Genomic DNA, 21819 nt, shown 5'->3' with positions numbered 1-21819 from the left:
AGCTCTGCTAACGCTTTTCAGGTGAGGGGAAAAAGGACCTGAATAGAAACGTCTTCCACAAGTCCGTGTTTTAGAGATAAAGTAACTCCGGGAATCTGCAGTTTTCCTGATGGCATCAAATTTAAATGTGTGTAGCAGGAAGGTTCCTGAAAGCTTGACCTCAGACAGTTTTGTGGGCGTTGAAATATGATGACGTGAACCCAAAGCCGGGACGCTATAAGGAAGCGTTCCTCCGGGTCAAACTGTGGCGTGTGTTATTGGTAGGAGGACATGTTGCCATTCATCCTATTAGCGTTACATTTATACAAATAATGACATTATGTTGCATGAGATCGCAGTCCCGGCACGTCACCCTGAGCGCCATCACATCACCACTATTGGCTGTGATGCTCCACATAAAAGTGGAGCAATTGCACGTAGTGATGGGGCAAAGGCAAAAGTTCTGACTGCAGAAATCGTTCACTGTCTCAAAGGAAATACTAAAACAGCAAGACAGTTCAATCAAACGCATGAAAACATAGATTCTTTTTTTTTAAAAATATTGATTTTGTTTGGACACTGCATGAATTGAAGTTGTGACCAAAAGACAATAAATATTAACTGACCTGAGAAGAAAAGTTATGTGTAAATGCTTCTCAACTGAATTACAAATGTACACCCAGATAGTGAGAGATCACAGAAGACCTTAATTTCTTTATTAATAGACCCTAACAAATAGTAATTAAATCTGATGAGGTGCACCGATACTGAGTACTGCGGGTGAGAGAGAATATTATGTGCACCAAATAAAGCTGCTTCTTTTCTGGAGCACGAATAGGAAGTAGGACACACGTGCTGCTCGGCATCTCCCTATTTCATGCCACTTCCCTATTTTTGACACTAATCATGTCAAATATAACAAAAAGCTTAAGATGAAATCTTAAAAAAGCACAATCGATTAATATTGTAAACAGCAAACAGAGCAACAGAGATGGAGCGAGAAGGCAGCTCCACGAGAGCACTTTTGTCACGACACAACGCCATCAGCGCTGCATTCCGGTCATTACCAAGCTCATACTGGCCAGTCAGTCAAGGTGGCGACACATTACTCCCACGTATCTGTGCGTCGCCCATCTCACCATCACGATTCACAGCATTGTAAATGAGCGTGTCCTTGTCCTTGGAGACCCGCATTTCATACTAATGAGGAGCCGCTTGCTGAGTGCATTTATCTTCAACTATGCAGCTTAGCTTTCAGGTTGCAATGTGAATGCAACGTGTACATTCAGTGTGTGCTTGTTCTTTTTACATTTCACCATGAGCCATTTGAGTAGTGGACTAATTAGGCTAAGAGGTAGCATTTTTTTGACCAGCGGAGGTGAATGTATAATTTGGAGGACTTTAGTCCTGTTAGGAAAGCAGGAGATAAGCTAAACAACTAAATAATTTAACCTGAGAACTCAATCTTAAATATTTTTATATAATGTCCTGTACAGTACAAAGTAATATAGCTAGACAGCAACTTTGGACCTCATGATATAACATGCTCATGAGCTTAAAAGACAAGGAATTTCAGTGAGAGAACACCAAATTACGATGTTTTTATTACTCCAAGCAATCACTGATTATCATCTTCTGCCTAAGTGAAAGTTTCAAACCCGCCCATTATAGTCATCATTTGTCCAACTCGATGTGAGACAGGACGCTCTCAAACTATGTGCTGCGTTTAAAATGTCTCTTATTCACACGCAGCATCACTCACAGGTCAGCATCTCTGACACGCGATAGGTGCCTGCATCAACAGGCGTACCCCAACAGATTGTACATTTGAAGCAGCTGCCATACAGTACACGCTATACATCCCATAAGCTCCCTATGAGCTGGCACGTGTATGCAGATATTCTGCATGTAGCACATGAGAGGAGATAAGCAACAGGAAAAGGAAAAAAGTGCAGGTCTGTGACACAATTAGACACACACACACACACACACACACACGCACACACTCACACACACACACACACACACACACACACACACACTCACACACACACAAGTGATCAAGGAAAATATTCAGAGGGAACCAGCACAGTTAAATGGAATTTCTCCGTCAGCAGTCCTCTCTTTCTCTCTCTATCTCTCTCAGACACACACTCCTTCCCTTCTCTGAGGTCTTCCCTCTCCATATGGCCCAAAACCCAGCCTGGGGACTTTGCACCGCCAAGCAAATTTAAATCATGTCTTTACTCACATAAAGTCAGGAGGGAACTGAGCGCCTCAAACGGATTCACATTTATATGTTACAGTAATGGCTGAATAAAATGGTTCTAAACTTCTCCATCTAATCTTGACACCATGTTGAAAGTGTCCTTTCTGTACTGATTTGACTTGCTACTTCATGCCAGCAGTGATCTACAGCCTAAAATGTTCTTTGTGGGTGAATAAAGATTGACTCCTTGTGGCTTTTTGGCATCAAAGGTTCCAATTTAAACAATCACATATGAAAACTCAACTGGAAAATATCAGAAATCACAGCGGGGACTTATGCTGCTTGCTTTCATTTCAACATATTTGAAAGAGTGTGAACGAATAACAAGGTTTTACACCTTTGCGGCTTTCCTTCCTGCTATCGTGATCGTTACGGGCCACAGCTGTGTAACAGTTGTTTCCCTCTTCTCTGGCGTAAAAGGTAGTGGCATCGTGCCAGATCTCCATTTCCTTCTCGGACATCGATAGGAACGACTCAAATGCCATGTTTTAGAACACGTTTTATTAGCATAAATACTGTAGTTTTGGGAGGTTTGAGCAGCAGGTTGTGTTGACGGTGCAGCAGAAAAAACACTTTTGGAGATGATAAAATCCCAAAGAGCCTCAAAAACCACAACTTATTCTCTGCCACTCTGACCAGCAATGACAGTTGAGAAGAGACAACAGAGATGGAAACAAGACAGATGCTGTCAGTTCAGGGAGATCATTCTCCTGCCCTCAACGTTCTCCTCATGCTCCTTCACGTCCCCGTGTTCCATGGGAATTCCTGCGACATATTTCTGCTTTTATTCTATATAAATAGCACTGTTTAGTACAAGAAGTCTTCTGTAATTTTTGGTACAATATGCCAGCTCTTAGTCATGACATATTAGGTTTAAATTACCTCACTGTAAAATGCTGCGAGTCTGTAATGAATGAGAGAACTTTAAAGACTCCAACTGCAGCCTCGGGGAAACTCTCTGTCTGCCTTTCTCTCACACTCAAACATCCTGATGTATGGAGTCATCTACTGAAGGCTGCTCGGGCTTTTGTCTCATGAAGAGGAGACTGGGTCGCCCACGGCAACACATGAACCAGCAGCACAGGATGTGCCATCCACCTCCTCCCTGCTTGTCCTCTTCGTACATTATCTCTCCAGGAATTACTGGATCGGTTTGTTCTTGAAATATCTTGAGTGACGACACTCACTTTCACTGTTGAAACGCAGAATTCAAAATTCAAAGGCAAGAAACACTGAAGAAAAATAAGTTACTAGACTGGAGGACAAAAACAAGACACACACTTGAAAGGGGAGCATTAGCTAAGCTCTAAATCTGAGGGACTGAATGCCCAATGCATGTATGAGAACAGAGAAGAGCCAATGAGGCGCAGGTAAGACTGCACGGGCGCCAGCGAGCAGGGATATTGGGAGAGGAAGCAGACAGACGCAGGAAGACAAAACCATGAAGGAAACCAACAAATCTCCACAGCCTATAGACGCAAACCCATTCGAGGACAATTTCAAAACCACTGTGCCATGATAAAACTGTAAAAAATGCATGTTTCACATGGAAAATAATTTATTGGGGTTTTTTTGGGGAGCAAACATTCAGTAAAGAGTAAGATGTCCCATTTAGTTTCATATGACTGTCTCTTCCCCTCTAGAAACCTAAAGTGACACTTTGGGCAAGTGCGAAGTACTCCCGAGCTTCACACGCACGTACACATCAAGCAGTGTGAAAAGGCTTGCTAGCTTCTCTCTAGGATGTTTAACAACTGCATGGTGGCCCAGCACGTGGACCCAAACAGCCGTGAGGCAAGTGGAGAATGGACATTCACTTACATACAGTTTTGACGCATGTAATCACACGCAGATGCACAAATGTCAACACTTTATGGGTTTAATATCTCAAAGGATGGACAACATCATTACAGAGCGGTGGACTGTGCCAGCCATTTGGCCCCATCACACCTATAAACAACTCCTGCTACTGCAAAATAAAACCCTTACAAAGACTTTATAGCAACATTACAATATCCTGGTTTGACTTTCTCCACCTCCTACTGTCCTTCATCTACTTGAGGCTGTCAAAATGGATGAGCAGGGACATTCATTTTAGAGAAAGACAAGCCTGGAGCTCTGGGATCTGTCCCATCTGTCCTGTTATATCATGAAGAGATGCCTACTGAGCCACAGCTGTGGATACATCTTGAAGCCTGAAGAATTACTTGACACTGCTGCTATTGTGCACTTTGGGTAGATTTGGCAAGAAATCCAAACATTAATAAGCCCCTGAGGAAAATAAGAGCAAAGGCAAACGGGACTCCATAAAGGTATTTGGACTGTTTGGAGATGCATTATGGAACACTCTTGCACAGCTGCGTGAATCTGAAAGAAAGGATGAACTGTGACGAAGAGGATCATGTTTCTTTATCTTCTTCCTCGCTCCTAGCTTTATTCTCAGCTTATCTCCAGTGTGACAGTAGGGACAGACAAGCCGAAGTTTACCTGTATGAAATCACTGCAGTTTGTAGTCCAAATCATCAGATGTCACCAGCCCAGTGACCATATCGGTGCCATTTCCAGCTTTTCACACACGCTGATGAACATTAATCTGTCCAGACAATGATAACCGACGATGTCGTGTAACCGCTAATCTCCACAGCGGTCGGTCCAGTGAACATCAGCGGTTGCATTTTCCAAATGGCCACTCTTGCTGGCACGGAGAGCCGTTTAACTGCCGATTAAAGTGTTAGGATCTAATTCAGTATGCCAAACTAAAAATGGATTCATTTTTTACCAAATTGATTCAGCGACATCGTTCTGACGTGTGCGATTCCCGAATGTGTTAAAATGTTGTGTTGGAGAAGTAGAAAGCCGTGTATTGACTTGGAAGTACATTTCATTGGGACTGATAGTGATAGACTCCACCACCTCCCATCAACAACATCAACATCTTCACGGACATCACCACAATCATCACGGCCAACACACCCCCATTACTGCCATTGTTATCCTTCCACCACAACACACACTGCAGATGTGGTGGCATCTCAATGCCCCTTCCCACCACGGGTTTCCTCCCCTCGGCCCATCACCATGACGATGGGAACTAGGTCCATGGATACAGTCTCTAGGCAACCAGCAACATCAGCAGCAGGAACAGCAGTGTCCTGTCAGCACTATGCAGGAGCACCAGAGAGACAGAGAGCGATGGCGTCCTGTAGCCGCACGCAAGTTTGCGCTTTGAAGAGAGGATATCACTAATTTTATCACGTCTCAGATCCAAAAGCTCTCAACGGCGCACTCAACACCAGAGGTGCTCTGTGCCTTAATGATGGTGGAGTTCCATCTGTGGGTTCAGTGGAGGAAATTTACATAATTTAGCAATCACACTGCCAAAATCAATACCTTCAATCATGATGATGTAATAGAAAAACTAAAAAAGATATGATGAATCAGAAATCTCATGATATTCCCCATCCTCAATGCAGGAAATCATCACAACATACATTGCAGAAGAGCGTTACAAGTGTCAATATTAGTGGAAGAACCTTGACCATTGGCTGTCCAACTACGGATGGTTGGGATATTTTTAAACACCGTGATCCACAGCCGGGTGGGAGTGAGCGCCAACTCAGAAAGTCAGTTTAACCTGGCGGCGTTTCTTCCCATTTCTCTATGTCGACCGCAAATTAAGAAGTAATTATTCCCCAAAGAAGGACAAAAAACATCGGCTCGTGCCTCAAAGGACAAATGCGGTTATTTTAAAGACACATACAAACATTAATGTCAAATTTCTAATTATCCAATAGTCCTTAGCAGGCCTGCAGACAGACTTGCAAACTGTATCTCCTCCACAATGTGCACGAAGCCATTCCCTCGGTGCTGTGCTTTATGAAGCAAGACAAGAAAAACATAAACTTATTAACCTTCCAGAGCGCTAATATGTCCTCAAAGAAGCCCCTTGAAAAGCTAGACAAGCTTATAGCTGCAAAATTGTTGCCTTGGAGATGATAATTACATATTCCTTTTGATCACAGGAAGCCATTTTTGCATGCCGCTTTAGTGTGGCTGCCAGAAACTGTCAGAAGCATTGAGCATGTGAGCTGCTCATCGATAACAATGGAAAGAAAATCAGCGCTCATATAAAAAACCCACTAAAACCATAGAAATGATGGAACCGAAAGAAAGGCTTAACCTTGTGCGGCTACTCCATGTAACAGCCGCAGTAAAGCATTTAGCAGGACGGTTCACAAGCCTTTGTCATTACAAGCATGACTGATACAGCTGAATTATGGGGGAGATAGTGTAATAAGCCACAATACCTCAGGCTGCTGAATTTAACAGGTGTGTGCGTGCATTTGCGTGCGTGTGTGTGTGTCTCTGTGTAATGCCTTGCACTAAGCTATCATGGAAGGATGACTGAGGTTTACATGGCAAGGGAGGATGGCGTATGGCCCCGCACCATATATCACTCTCATGCCACACCACAGGCGCACACACGTATGCACACACGCGCACTGGTCTCTTCTTCTGCAGTTTCATTAGCTAATCACAGAGCTAATAAAACTCTGGAAATGGAAGCGGTTTCATTTATCAACATTTAGATATATAAACTTCAATATGAAACCGCACTTTGCATGACAAAATAATACAAGAACACACATAAATGCTCCGGGAGGGAATGACATCATATTTTGAACATTTGTGCAGTATTATGACGAAGTGGCAGGGATGAGATTATTGAGGTGTGTGCGTGCGTGTGAACCAGCGTGTGTCACCCGGTGTTGTCTTACATTGTAAAGTGGAGTAGTTATCCATCTGTCAGGCTGCCGGTGGCGGATCCTTTAGCTATCTGTATTTTCTGAGGACACCGCAGCGCTGGAGAGGATGAGCCTACCGGGGCGAACCGAGCCGGCGTGAGACCAGGACAGGTAAGCGCGCTACCAGCAGCATCTTTGGCACCGCTGGGGCCAGAGAAAGGAGGCGCTGCACACCTCGACCCGAGTAGTGGAACTCATTTCCAGATCACTCGGATTAAATCCAAATCGATTATCAGTCAGGTTTCATCGGCTGGTTTCTCTAAATGTCGCCTCCGTGGAAAAAAGAAAAAAAGAAGTAGACGTTGGCGCACTGGGAGAGATGAAGGTCAGAGTGGAAATCACGCTGAATACCAAACAGCGACTCCTTTTCTGTGTGAACTGAACCTGCTGCAGCGAAAACACATCTAGCAGGAGCGTCTCCTCCTTCTGTTCCCCGCAGAGAGAGAGAGAGAAAGGGAGGAAAGAGAGAGGGGCAGAGGGGGAGGGAGGGAGGGAGGGAAAGGGTGGGCGGATGAAGATAGATCGAAGACGACACGGTAGGTACGTGCGCGCGTGCGCAAACTGGTGCGTGTCCCTGTCCACGTGTGTGCGTAAGAAGAGAGAGAGGGCGAGAGGAAAGATGGAAGTCGTCATCTCATCTTGTGACTGCACACGAGCGCACACGCACACGCGTCCATGAGACCCGTCACCGTGCTGCCCATGTCTGTGTGCGTGTGTGGGGAAAAAAAAGTTTCTTTGTGGACCAAAATAACTTGCGCACTAAATGTTGTGCACTACAACATTTGCGTGTGTGTTCTTGTACTTGCTACAGTGAGTCCCCAAATCTTCATTCTACTAGTAAAGTGAGGACATTGTTGGGAAGTGGGGACATTTTGCCTGGTCTTCACAAGGACTGTTTGAGGGTTAAGACTGGTGTTAAGGTTGAGGTTAGAATCAGGTTTAGGTTAGGGTCAGGGTTAAGGTTAATGGTTAGAGAGGCAGCTGGGGTGGTTAGAGTCAGGAGCTGGGGAAGGCATTATACCTATGAAAGTCCTCACAAAGATAGATATGCAAGGATGTGTGTGTGTGTGTGTGCATAGTGTGGACTGTTATGCATCCAGATGATTAAACCTTTAAAAGCTATTTTCTCATTTATATTCGGCTCTAAAAGCCTATACATAATTAAATGTAAATAAGAGAGCTTCGTTACTGTTGAACCTGCCTCCTGCATCGAGGTGCCACTTGGCCGCATCGAACACGAGCCTGTTAATTTGAGCCTCACCTCGTCCCCTTGGTCAGACTGCATCTAAAGTACCAACAGCAGAGTCGGCCTGTCTAGGTGACAGATGCAGAAATGAAGATATCAAACCTTCCACTTGTGTCCTGAGTAAATTTCTGTCACAAACATTGCCAGGAACCATTCAATGATTAGATATGGTCTTTTGTGACACTGAGAAAATGTCACTGGCGGTTTGCATTAGTTTATCCAGGTTAGCGCCACGGAGGAAAGCCTTTTTCAGGGAGTCCTGACCAAGCCAGACAGTGGCCGAATATGCAGTACAACAGATACAAAACAACACACAATCACACAAAAATGTGATCTCAAGTCACAGTTTGGTGCAAACTGCATCCAAAGATCTAAAGCGATGAGAGGGAGGAGAACTATGAGCGTGCTCAGACCAGAATAACTCAGTTTTCCTTTCAACCTGGGCGCTACATGGATGATGTGGGGAGACCTTCCTCGGCGTCCCGTTGCCCATCACTGGAGCTGCACTGTGTTGCACGACTACGATGCATCGCTACATATGTAACTGACAAACCTATCAACCTAAAAACCCCACTGAGGAAACTGGGTCAAGGTGCCTCTAAAGACAAATGAACAAGACGAGTGGGAGATCACAACAACAGAAGGATTCCGCTGCGCAAACCGATGAAGGTTGGAAGCTGCTAATGTAACAGTGGATCCATCGGTTTATTACAACTAAAAATTAAAATGAATTTCAGCGCAATTGTCGCCTCAACTCCAACAACAGACAGAGTATCTTTGAGCCACCCGTGCCAGCTGGCACTGCCAGGCTGGAGCTCAAGTTAAACCCGACTGGCTTTAGCAGAACCCTCCCAGATCCGAGAGTTTAACAACAGTCTGTGATAAAGTGGCGAGCTGGCCAAGCAGTCACTCCGTCCATCAACGCAGCCCCCCCTCCTCCCCCTTCTCTCCCTCATTGACAAAGATAAAATCACCTGACTATAAAGCTTCGGTCCCATTTACCTGCCTGTCATGTGCTTGTTGCCAAGCAACAATTAGGACAGGTTTGTGAAGTGCTGTGTAGTTTCGTTTTCATCTCCTAAAATAAAGTGCTCTACTTTTAGAAACGACACATTTTACTACACGAATCCACAGTCAGTAGTGTTATTTTTTTTTGAAGAACAAAACACCGCAGTGCCATAGGTGCACGACGACAGGAGAACCTAAAACAAGACGCAGGCTCCAAGCCCAGGGCCCTATTTCAGGCAGCTCGGATGTACAGCTGATTTTGCCCAGAGCCACTATTCTTGGAAAATCTATTTTTTAAAGCGCCTTTCATAGGACTTATATATTTGAGCGTCTCCCTGTCAGCCCGTCGTGCATGTTCTCTTAGAGTGTGCTTGAAACGCTGCACACGGGTGGCGCTCAGATGGCAGATTCAGCAGCCCTGCAGACACGGAAACAGAGATGTCAATTACGATGGCCAAGTGTCCGACTCGTTCCACGTGATGACGAGTAAGTGCTGCTGGGTGGTTGCTTGTTTGAGGAGCAGTGTGTATTATAATTACTATCTTAAAGGTGGCCATTCTCACAATGGGGCAGATCGGTTTGAGTGTTACAGCTCAGGAAGGAAGTTGAGATAATTAAGGTTAGGAGAAATAATTCTACAGCTACTGTATAATTGCAAGCAGCTTGAAGAAGAATTTTCACACACACACACACACACAGACACACACACACACGCGCGCGCGTCCAGACAGTGTTAGCATGAGGTGGAGCCCTGCAGAGAGCAGGACTTCATGAAGTGAAGGCTTTCCAACAAACACAGCAGAGCGTCGTCTAATCACTAAAGCCTCAAAAGATGCTCGTTAAGATATTCACAAGTTTAAAGTTGCCAGGCAACAAACACCAGTCAAGCCAGTAAGAGGAGCTTCAGCCAAAAATTACTTGGCAACAAAAATTCGCAGGGAGGAGGATCAATAGCTTGAAGCAAACCTTGAGGTGGTTAAATCATGAGATTTCTTTAAAACATATTTTTTCCACAGAGACAGTAGGAACTAATGTTCACCTGGATCATCTTTAAATCACAAATCTTTGAATGGGGCGTGTTTGGAGACAAAACCACGGAGCAATAACAGTTTGTTGCGGGGGAACCATCCATATAGTATCCAAGCTAAATCTGCAGGCAGCGTGAGGGAGTAAAATATATTAAACAATAAGATGATGTGCCTCCATGTACCTATGCTCATCATCAGGATCTCTTCTGTGTCTTTAATGCTCTGTAGAGTATTTGATGCTTTCCTGGTAGTCTGAAACTACAGTATATGTCCATACTGCTGGTGGCGATTGATCAAGTCAGTGATATAATGGCAGGAGAATTCATTTATTTATTGATTTCTTTTTTATTTGCTATGACACAAAAGCAGAAGAAACTATATTTGCATTGGCGATAATCTGATTCCTTTTACTTCAGCGTGACACAATTGCTGCAGAGTAATATAGTGCTGTATCCAATGGATTAAGGGAGAAAATGGATCACATTACTGTAATTGAATTCAATATTTCTATTCTTATTACTGTGTAATCATTTCCAACATTGTTAAGCAATCGAGAATGAGTAGCGCAACCTGTAACTGTAGGATCCCAAAGCTAGATTCCATTAAATACAACACAGGGGATCTTTAATGTAATGGATCGATACAGAAATGGATTGGTAGCTAGGTGGAAACCCCCCCAGAGGACTGTACATCTGAAGGGAGCAGGGGACGCTTTATGCATCTCTTACTAATGCAAACACAAGAACACATGTTGAGTGTAGATCAACAGTTCATAGAGGGTTTTATAATTCACACATTCATGAATAAATGATCACTTTGATCACTCAAAAAAATAACTCATAAAGAGCGTCCAGGAAGTGATTTCAAGTAATGAATAAATTAATGTAATCAATGTAATATGTCTATGGATGTATAAAATAATAAAAATTAAATAATAATCTCTTCCTCGCCCTCCTGGGCGGTGCCTCCTTCAGACTCGGGTCCTCTACCAGAGGCCTGGAAGTCTGAGGGTTCTGCGCAGGATCTTAGCTGTTCCTAGGACGTCACTCTTCTGGACAGAGATCTCTGATGTGGTTCCTGGTATCTGTTGGAGCCATCTACTCAGCTTGGGGGTTACTGCCCCTAGTGTCCCAATCACTACTGGGACCACTGTTGCCTTCACACCCCACCGTATAAATAAATGTTCACCTTTCTATGGAGAAGAGTATCATCAGTAACTCTATCATTTCCACCAGATGAGAAGACTGAGCTCATTTCTGACTCCGCTCACGCCACACGTTTATCAGTCAGCTCTCAAGTCCACACATCGCTGATGCATTTTCATCCATCACTGATGCATTTTCCACTTAAGATAACGAGAGGTTGAAGAACATTAATGGTGTTGACTGCATTTCTCCAGCAAGATAAAGTAGCAGCATATATTCATCCGCAACCCAAATCTATAAGGTAAACTCTCTGGTACCTTAATGCCTTTATTTGGATAAAACGGCCATGTTGATCTATAGAATGGAATTGCTTTATAGCTACATATGAACTGGTGTTGAGGGCCTGGCTGAAGACCCTACAATGGTGTGAGGTGAGCTATGAGAAGAGAGGCTGGATCAGATCAAAACAGTCAACCTTGATAGCAATTCAGTGGAATTTTTCGAGTGTAAAAGACTTGTGTGCTATGAGAGAGAAGCCAGAAGAGAGGTTTTTTCTTAACACTGACACTGTCAATACTCAAAGGCTGCAGCGGTGTCACATTTAAATCAACCAATACAAAATTTCTGTTCTGTTGTCAGTTGGTCGATATTGAATCTTGAGCCATTAAGATCATTGATTAGTCCCTGAAGACAATTTATGTACTGTTATTGGCTCTGTAAGTCAATTCGGTCATAAATGCTGTTAATCCTAAATTATTATATAGTTCCTAATTCTGCTCCTTATAGATCTAATTACTATTGGGTTGTTTAAATTCACAGGTTGTCGATACCCACTGCATTTAAGGAACTTCAGGCTTAAAAAACATGTATTTTTTTCAAAGAGTTCAATGTAGGGTGAATAAGATACTGAATGTTATGCGCCTATTTAATCTGACAGCGCCTTCACAAATCGGGATTATCTATTTTATTTTTCAGAAATACAATTATTGGAGAAGAAGGAAGAGCAGATAAGAGCATTTGGAAGACTTGTCCCACAGTCTTTTTCCTGCTGATATGAAATTTCCACGGTTGCTATGGAAATGCGGCTTCATGAATCATCGTATGGTGTTTTCGTTTGCTGCTACGTTAATGCTACGTGCTGCACATTGTCCATGACTTAAGATCTGTCACTCCTTAAATGAAGAGACCAAGATTTATGCCTCCCGTGCTGAGTCTCAGATCCCACGAGAGACTGGTAGTATTGCACATGCACAGCAGTGGAATTTACTGACTGTGGATCTCTATTAAACTGCAGGTTAGCTTGGCTCCTCGCGTGGAATCACCGTGGATACGTGGAGAGAAGTTTGGATGCTAGAATATGACCTTGACTGCAAATAACAGGACTGTAATTTCATGTTTATTGTTCACTATCTGACATCACCCCCCCCCCCCCCACTCTCTCTCTCTCTCTCTCTCTCTCTCTCTCTGAACAGTGTGGAAATACATCTAGGCTATACTGCATTCTGCTGTACATGGAATTTTGTGAATGAGTGTTGCTAGGTAACTGGAGTGCACTAAAGCATAGCAACATGGTTCTTGTATTGCGGATGATTAAGGATTAAGACATCAGGTTGAGAGCTAACCAGATAGAAGGGCTCTAAGAAGTGTTGCTGCATGGGTGGCTGACATGGACATAAACTGAAATGTCCTGGTGTGTTCTGTCTATTCCAGATGCCTGTCATTGTTTGCTGGATTTCACATCTGGTTCTGGAGCCACTTGGTATCCTCCCATGAAGAGATGGAGACGATAGTCATGGCTTCCCTGGTGCCCTCAGCACGCACACAAGTGGAATAAGACATTTCTACGCAAGGCAGAAGGTCAAAATGGGTCATTTATTCAACAACGGCAACGTCTGACAAGCACAAGTGAATTAAAACCCATTAGAACACAAACAGAACCTAACGTTCATTAAAGCTGATTCCTTATAGATCACTGTGCTGATGCCATTACAGCAGATTTTGTCTGATCTGCATAAAATGTACTGAAATGCAATGTTGTTGGTGTTTCTTTTTGTGTTCTTTGTTGCTGGTGACCTCCCAGAGTGGCGCCATCCAGAGGCTGAGAACTGGTGGAACACCGAAAGGCAGGCAGTGCTGGTGACGAGGAAGATAGACACCACCTGTGGACTCCGGGGGTATCTTAGGATTGGCTCCCCTGTGTCTATCTGACCAATCACCAGCGGAGTCCCGCTTTAAAGGCTCTCCCCCCTAATTTCATGGGGGCTCGCTCTCTCGCTCAGTGTTGGACAGGGAGAGTTTGTGGAGGGCAGGTGGGACGAGGTAAGGACGGGGTACCCCATACATTGCTGCACGTAGGTTTTGATTGTTAGTTACACTAGGTTATGGGCTGTGGCCACCATTGTGTTTTTGATGTTTTAAGATGCCCTGTTTTTTGACTTTTGTTTTGGCACAGACCCGTTTGTTCCACCTCTCCCTCCACTCTTGATGTATGCACATGTGTTAAGAAATAAAGCACAATCTTGACAAACTGTTTCGGTCCTTCCCTGGTGGCTTGTTAGTCTCTACGTTAACCCCCCTTAAAAGGGTTAAACGTAACAAATGTACTGAAATGTACTGAAATGCAAGTACAAAATAATGCAAGCACCCCCCCCCCCCCCACACACACACACACACACACACACATACACACACACACGGAGCTTACGTATGCGTGTGATGTTTAAGTCATGTTTACTAACCCTCCCACATATAATCTTGGCTCGAACATCCCTTTAGCAGCGGTAAACAGATGCATGTCACATCTGGTTATGTGTGAAAGTCAGCCAGCTGCCCACATCTGCCCACACTTGTGATGAATTATGAGTGGCGCAGGATGAGGTCAAAGTTCGTCGTTCTCTCTTTCATGTCCCCTGCTTGTTTCTCTCCCTCGTCTCCATTTTCCCTGTTTACCTCATTTGTGTCTTTTGAGAGATTTGAGAGATGAGGGAGCTGAACACGCTGCTGTACGAGTGTCTGACCTGCAAAGCAATGCTTGGCAGTGAACGTGGCTCCGCCTTGTTCCCAAGATTTTTCTCCATAGCCTAAATTTCTCTGCCTTAACATCGCACCAGTGGTCTGGCTTCTCAATTCATTATTCATTTAAGTGCTGTATGTTTCAAATATCATCCTTTGGAAATTTCCTGAGCGCACTAGAAGCGCAGCTACATATATTTTTGGATTTGTCTCTCCTCCTCACACTTGATCTCACGCTTTCTACCTCTTGCTTCCATCTTTTCTGTCCCTCTCACTTGCATCAGCACTTCTGCCTGCTGATGAATAAATGAATGAGATTAAAACACTGGAACCTGCACACACATACACATGCGCTGCTTCTCCAGCATGTAGCACACATCACAGGAGGATTTAAAGATTTTATGAGTTCCATTTCATGTGAATGTTTACTGGCTCCTTTAAACTCATTATTGTTTCTACTCTGAGGACTAAATTCAGTGACGGAATTTAGTCAGGATTATTCTTATTTTTTAAAAAGAAATTGCACATGTGAGCTGATGTCATGTGAGCCTTGAATCTACCCATTACCATTTCAATAGCAACAAAGGAAGTATTCCTTTTTCCTTGTTTACAGGTGTGCAGGACTTGAGCAATGTACAGGAAACATGCATGTACTGTATATATGCTACTGTTGTGCATCATAGAACCGGCCATCAGTTCCGGCACCCACAGTGATAGCTACAGGCAAAGCGGTGAGGCTGTTGCATATGTAGCGGGAAGAGTCAAGAACTACAATGTAGCTCCAGGAAGCTAATCTTTGCGAGGTTGAGAATAAAGATAGAGGCTATGAGACAGAAGAGAGATAAGAAGTGCAGAGGTCAACCTCAAAGTGTCCCTGTCTTCCTCTTTTTCTCTTTTTACACCTCTTCTCTCTTTCAGGCTCCCTCTTCCTTACAGTAACTGTGTTTTCTGTTGCTATGGTTACCTCTGTAGCAGAATACAGCAAAGATGCGGTTTTAGTTCTGAAGATATCAAGAGAGGAGCAACATTATCTACTCATTCTCGATTGTGTCAGCAGGTCGACCCATATTTTGGGTTAAAAAAGTAATTAAGAGGTCGGTGATAGAGTCATTAACGCATCGTTTAGCATCCTAGCTTTCCATTTTAGAACAGAAAAAGATCTTGTGGATTCTTAAATGGCCAAATAAGGTTTTCAACAAAGGGTGGATGCATAGATACTGCTGAGCAGAGGATGTGCAAATATTAAATGAACAACACAGGATGATATTAGTTCAGGTCACTCAAACCTCAGCGCGGTGTTGACTTTTGAAATAGCTCATTTGGCTTTTATAGATTCCCTATTGAAAGTTTTGAAAGTGAGCGCATTATCCTGGCAAAATAAAATGAAATGAATCATGTCAAGCTGATGAAGTCATTCCCATATTTAAAACTGGTAATAAGATATTATCACTCCTATTCAGATGTGAAATGTCACCTTTGAGAAAAGGTCTTTTTCGGGGAACATTCTAGCTGTTTATAACTTTGAAATATATTTCACCCTCTTGTAGTTTACAGTTTCTATTTAAAGGATGAAGTGAATCATGAATATTGCTATCAAGTTCAATTGTTTTGCCGCCTGAGGTGCAGATGGTCTCTGATTCATACGTCACAGACTGACTGATGCCAAACATTCAATGACACTTGTGTATAAAAAAAAAAGAAAGGGGGATTTGTTTTTTGAATGGCAGTCAGAACGGGTTGTCTCATTCATACCATCCTATATGTGCAGTCACAGGAGCGAATCACACAGGAGTTGCTCACAAAAGCCATTAGCTCCGTTCAGTTTGGCTTTGACTAAAGATTTGCTCTCCTGGGATTCAGCTGCAATCACTTTAATTACGATAAACGGGCCTAAATGCGCTCTGCATCTCCACTGTCCTCTGCGGAGAGGAAACTGCCATCAGAAAGGAGTCATCGCTCAAAATGTCACTCACGGAAATGCTGTATGAGGAAGTGCTGTGGATACAAATATAAAAAGGTAAAGATCTAAACTCACGCACCCCATAGAAAAGCATTCGGAGAACACGGACTTCCGCCAAGCAGCTCATTTCTCCACATCCTGTGCAACACCTGTAGTCTAGTATATAGTCTATAGGCAGTAGAATTACAAGGTTACATAACATACAGTAGTTGGTTTGCTTTATGATCAAAGCCTCCATGATATGTGGAAGGTTATAGGCCAAAGCCCCTCCGGAATCTGGAACGTCACTTTCATTATCTGTTCCTTGGCCCATTGGCAACATTCCCGGAAAATTTTATTCAAATCTTAAGAGTTTTTTTGTTCACAAAGAGCCAGATAAAGGCTGGTTGTCACACAACCTTCTTGTAAATATATATACATCAATCTGTGCATGTGACTCATGGCAATAGAAGTACACTCTCCTTTGTACTGTGTTAATTACAGCTCTGTCACCCTGCAGAGACCACTGGGGATCCTGCAGGAAAAATATAGTTCCCCAGAGATGAGGTTGGCTGTGTACACTTTTCAGCAAGTCAAGCAAAAGGAGGGTATTTTTTGTCACGGTCCTTCATAAAATAAGCCTGGCCGCCAAAATAAAAACACCAGGATGCGTAACAAACTGTAAAGGCAATACAATCAACAACAGCACACTTCAAACGAGAGCACTGAGTCAACATCTTCAGACTTTAAACAGAACATTGCGTTGAGCGGTGGATTTGCAGGGTGTATCTAACAAGCTGTCAGTCATCATGGTCAGTGAAAGCTGTTTATTCCTTTTGTGTGTAAAATTAGAAGCCCAGGCTCACTCCCATCTAAAGCTCAGAGAGATGAAATGTCTTTACTCATCCCTGTGAGTGTTGTTGGGGACTAGAGAAGCAATGCAGCAATCCACAGCTGTAGCAAAGACGACCTATTTATGTCACCCTATAGACGAAAACAACACATGTACACATTACCGTGATTACAAACGTGAATTTATTGGATAAGCTATTCAAAAACTCCCCCTGAACTCTGAGGATGACAGAAAAACTCAATTTCTTACAGAATCTAAGCACTATAGGTGCTTGAAGCACAAAGCCCGGTTCTGCCCTTCAGTTCTGATGGTGTGGATCGTTTCTAGAGCTGATGAAATGACTGTGTCGATGAGTGTCATCAGCGCTCGCACGGGAAAACTACTCTTAATAATCTCCACGGAGCTCTTGGTTCAAGAGACGACTGGACTGAAAACCAGATGGCTCTGTGAGCTCAGGCTTCATTTACACTGGCACAGACATCTGGATGTGATCCTATTCGCACGGGCCGCCCGCCATTCCGTCTGTGACAGAACAGTCACAGCAGCCTCAGATTTGTAGTTTCCAAACTCGGATTTCACATCTGCTTCAGCCTTTGTAACAGCTGGCGCGCTGTCTAGAGGTGCACCTCCGATAGCTCGGGTTAGCACTCGTTTGAACCCAAACAATTCGCTTGCATGGGTGGAATTAAAACATGTTCTGAAAATGGATGCAGACAGCAGCTGTGGGGGAAAGAAACAACAATTATGCTCGGTCAGTTTCCAGCAGCCGCAGACTCACTCACACTTTCTTAGAGCTGATTTTACATCGGCCCAGTTGTTTTAATGGCCTGTTTAAATGGTATTAGTGGAGAAACACGGGTCTTAAATGTTGAGTCCCACTGACTGGACTCTGTGATTCTCTACAACTAAATGAGTCTTGATGTCTTCCAAATGTTCAATTATTCCACCAGGATGAGTGGATGGATCTGAGATGCCACCTAGTGATTTTTGATATGACCAGGCTGCTCTGACGACTCCCTCCTTTCACTGACTCAGCAAAGAGACAATGAGTAGGTATGGTCTCCATGGCAACAGTAGACAGAGAGAGAGACATGGTAAAACAAAAAAACCACACTTGAGTCTTGCACCCACACAGCTATAGATACTGCAGGTATCAGAAGAAGATTTTCTCAAATTTGAAATTGGAAAGGGAAAAAACTCCCCAAATGGAGGTTTCACTTTTTTCCGCGCTTGCAGAGCAAAGTCCCGAAGTTCCGTGTTCAGCACAGGATTTTCTGGAACAAAATGTCAGAACATCCATCAGGTGACTATGATACTGCACGCCACTACAGGCCAGACACTTCCTAAATAATGGAAGTATTTAGCCCCAGACGAAATGGACGGTTCCCTCATTACCGCCACAGCTCGGCTGATTGCTGATTCCAGCGCCTCGTTCCACTGAAACACCTCATGTGACAAAAGCAGACGGATGTGCCAGCTGCTGCAGCTGCCGCAGCTGCTGTCTCCGTCACCTGAGCACAGCCGTACCTGCGATGCCTATTACGACTCGGTGTGAGCTTGGTAACGGGAATCAGGGAATAAAAGCAGCATGGCGGGTGTGCAACGATGAGACGGTCCTTAGGGTTAGACAGAAAGAGGATTTGGACTCATTGGACTCCAGGTGACAGGAAACGCTTGATCACGTTATCGTACTGGATCTTTTAATCGAATGTACCTGCTTCTATTCTGGTGTCAGGTTCAAAGAAAGCTTCTCTATGAAAAATGTATGCCTGCATATAGGATTTATATATTTACATATTTTATTATGTGCATATGGGAAACATATATGTGTCACCAATGTGCCACATTGCTGATGAGACAGAAACAGAAGGCGAAGCTGTCACACCTCCAATAACAAAGCTGAAGATAAAAGAAAGATATTTTACTCTATTGGGTTTTCAGCACAGGTCACCTCACTGGGACAAGCAGTGATCCTGGGCAAAGAGCAGTAGGTCTATTTAATGGTTTATTAACTCTTTTTTTTATTATTTAAATGTTCTCATCCATGTCCACCGTCCCTCTTCTTTCGGAATATTCAAACACTAAATGTTGTAAAACATTTAAGACATTTTTATGAGATACTTGATGAGTTGGACCTTTTTTTTGAGGATGACTTTTCTCTTGATTAGGCTCTTTGCAGCAGTGCTTTTTCTTCACATCTGTTTCAAACAGCAAACTGCAGTTCTCACAGTTGCTATCTTCGAGCATAACCAGGTTTGTAATTAATACTTTCAAAAAGAAACTTAGATGTGTAATCTTATCATTTCTCGAGGACGATGATGCAACATAGACAGAAAAGCCACACTTCCTTGAACTGAACGGCTGTTTTTAGAGCTTCTTTTTCTCTGTTTCAGGACTTTCTCTCTCCATCCTCTGTGACCATTTGCTCCTCTTTTATCACCATCCATCACTGTGATAGTCTATAATATTAATGTGGAGATGCTGGTGCTTAAATAAAGTAGAAGGTAAAGAAAACCTTTGTCCTACCTGAAGGGTTCACCAATATGGTTTCAGATGGTGGCACAGGGAAGCTTTGGTCCAACGCAACCTGAAGATCAGTGATGGAAGGAGATTATATCCCCAGGTGACGGCCTGCTATTGGTCAGGATCATTTCTGCCTCCAGGTAATTCCACCCATGGGGCCGCAGCAAGGCCTTATGGGTACAACACTAGGCTGGACATGTTTCTGACAGTTTGCTGCTTTGTTAGTAGAAGTTAATTTGCTGGCACTTTTATTGGTGTCTTCATAAAGGTATCCTGTATGAACAGACAAAAGGAAAACACTGTTACTATGCCAGTTTAGCCAACTATTCATTTTTAAGTGAGTACCAAAAAAACCAATAAACCCCTGCCAAAGAGTACCTGGAACAAAAGCCAGAGGAACCGTAAAACAGTACAGCTGACATGTGCATTTGATTGCCCAACAAATCAAATGACATCCAATAATGTGGGGTTGTTAATGAAGCCACTGAGTCACTGCTGCAATGACAAAGGGCTGTTGTGAATTTGGGATCAGCTGAGAGGGTTAGCCTACGTGCCAGCACATATATTATTGCAATAATAATAATATTAGAAAAACACAGATTATCCCTCGGCTCCTCATTTCCACCATGCGGTTCAATCCAATTCCAATTATTCCTCTCCAGGATGAACAGGGCTGAAAATGCAGCTGAAAACTCCCCTCTGAGTCCAATTGTTTTGTACCCTGTAAAATTTCATTGCACTTGTCTCATTTGTGCTCATCTTCTAACCTGAGCAGCCACGATGGTGACGTCTATGTTACAGGACTCGGTTCTTTGGGTTGTGCGAAGGTTCCCTGCAGGGATATTATCCCATCAGTTCATTTCAGCCATTCTAATGCAGCTTAATTCTGTTCTGTCAGTGGCTCTGGCAAATGAGAAGGATTTGACTCTGGGACTGTCATAGATGATGACAGTCAATTGGAAGATGGGTCCGGTTCTGCTTATCTCCACCCTGGGTAGATAAAAATCTCAAGAATATACCTTGGAGAGACCTAGCTAAATCTGTGGGCTGTATGTTGAGATCCTTCACTGGACAGGTACTTCATCATCATGCTGTAGTAAATAAAAACAAAAAGAACACAGCATGATTCTCTGGTAAATGTTAGATAGAAAGTTATAAATATCACAAACATTTTTATTTACAATATCATAAAAAAACATGCATTCAGTTGCCGCCCCGTCCCTCCTAAACCCCCTTTGTCTCTCCTCCCATTCAGTCCAATCTGGCAACCACAGTCAGAGCGAAGGGGTGAATTAATAAAAGAGTAAAAGTGGAGCACAAGTCCCTCAGGTCTGCCTTTTCTAGGACGCTGACACAGAGAAACACACGGGCACAGCCACGCTCACCATCTACATAAAGACCCTCGCACATGCGCTCACACGTAAGACAGGCGCGCACGCCTGACATGGGAAGAGGAGACGTGACGAGAGAACGATCCATACGTACCATCATCTCAATGTTCCTCAGAGTGGGCGTGAGGAGGGAGGACTGAGGGCGTGAGAGGAAGAGGAGGGAGGAGAACACTTGAGGAGGAGTCATAGTAGTGCCCTATGCCCTCTCCCCTTCTTTCCTCTCCCCTTTTACTTACTTTTTTCTTGCATCTCTTTTTCTAACCTTTCCATTATTGCTTGATTTGCCTCTAAATTCAAAGTCTACGTGTGCATTTAATGCTATTTCTTTCACATAAAACACTCCAAAATGACAATTAAAGACAAGTGACTAATCACCAAATGTAATGCTTTTACGGATAAAACCTTTATAAACATCTCACTGCAACGAGAACAACATAAGTCTCTATAACTACATTAAAAAGTCCACTGAGACAGGTCAGTTTAAATTATGCAACTAATGTAATGATGCATGTCTTTAACTCTTTATGTCCACAAATAACCACAAAAAAGGAAAGAATGAACAACAAGTCCACAAGAGGAGTTCTTAAAATAGCCTACAAATAATTCCAAACTTCAAATCTA

The 21819-nt window shown here is 43.4% G+C and overlaps 1 protein-coding gene across 19 annotated transcripts in view; it reads right to left on the bottom strand.

The window, feature by feature from the left end:
• Positions 1-21819, bottom strand: part of lrrc7 (leucine rich repeat containing 7) — a 58304-nt gene that overhangs the window by 30016 nt on the left and 6469 nt on the right. For 11 of the 19 annotated variants that reach the window (XM_057039373.1, XM_057039377.1, XM_057039367.1 and 8 more), the window contains exon 1: positions 7027-7495. In XM_057039373.1, the coding sequence (XP_056895353.1) occupies positions 7027-7051 (25 nt within the window). In that variant the 5' untranslated portion in view covers positions 7052-7495. Of the gene's footprint in view, positions 1-7026; positions 7497-19810; positions 20081-20826; positions 20899-21819 lie in introns of those variants that run through there. The other 8 variants (XM_057039362.1, XM_057039368.1, XM_057039370.1 and 5 more) reach the window with 4 other exon arrangements.

Source organism: Takifugu flavidus, chromosome 7 (assembly GCF_003711565.1).
Source record: "Takifugu flavidus isolate HTHZ2018 chromosome 7, ASM371156v2, whole genome shotgun sequence".
In the NCBI taxonomy this organism is placed as follows: Eukaryota; Metazoa; Chordata; class Actinopteri; order Tetraodontiformes; family Tetraodontidae; genus Takifugu; species Takifugu flavidus.
The sequence above is the reverse complement of the archived record's forward strand: the minus strand, read 5'-3'. Positions and strand labels throughout refer to the sequence as shown.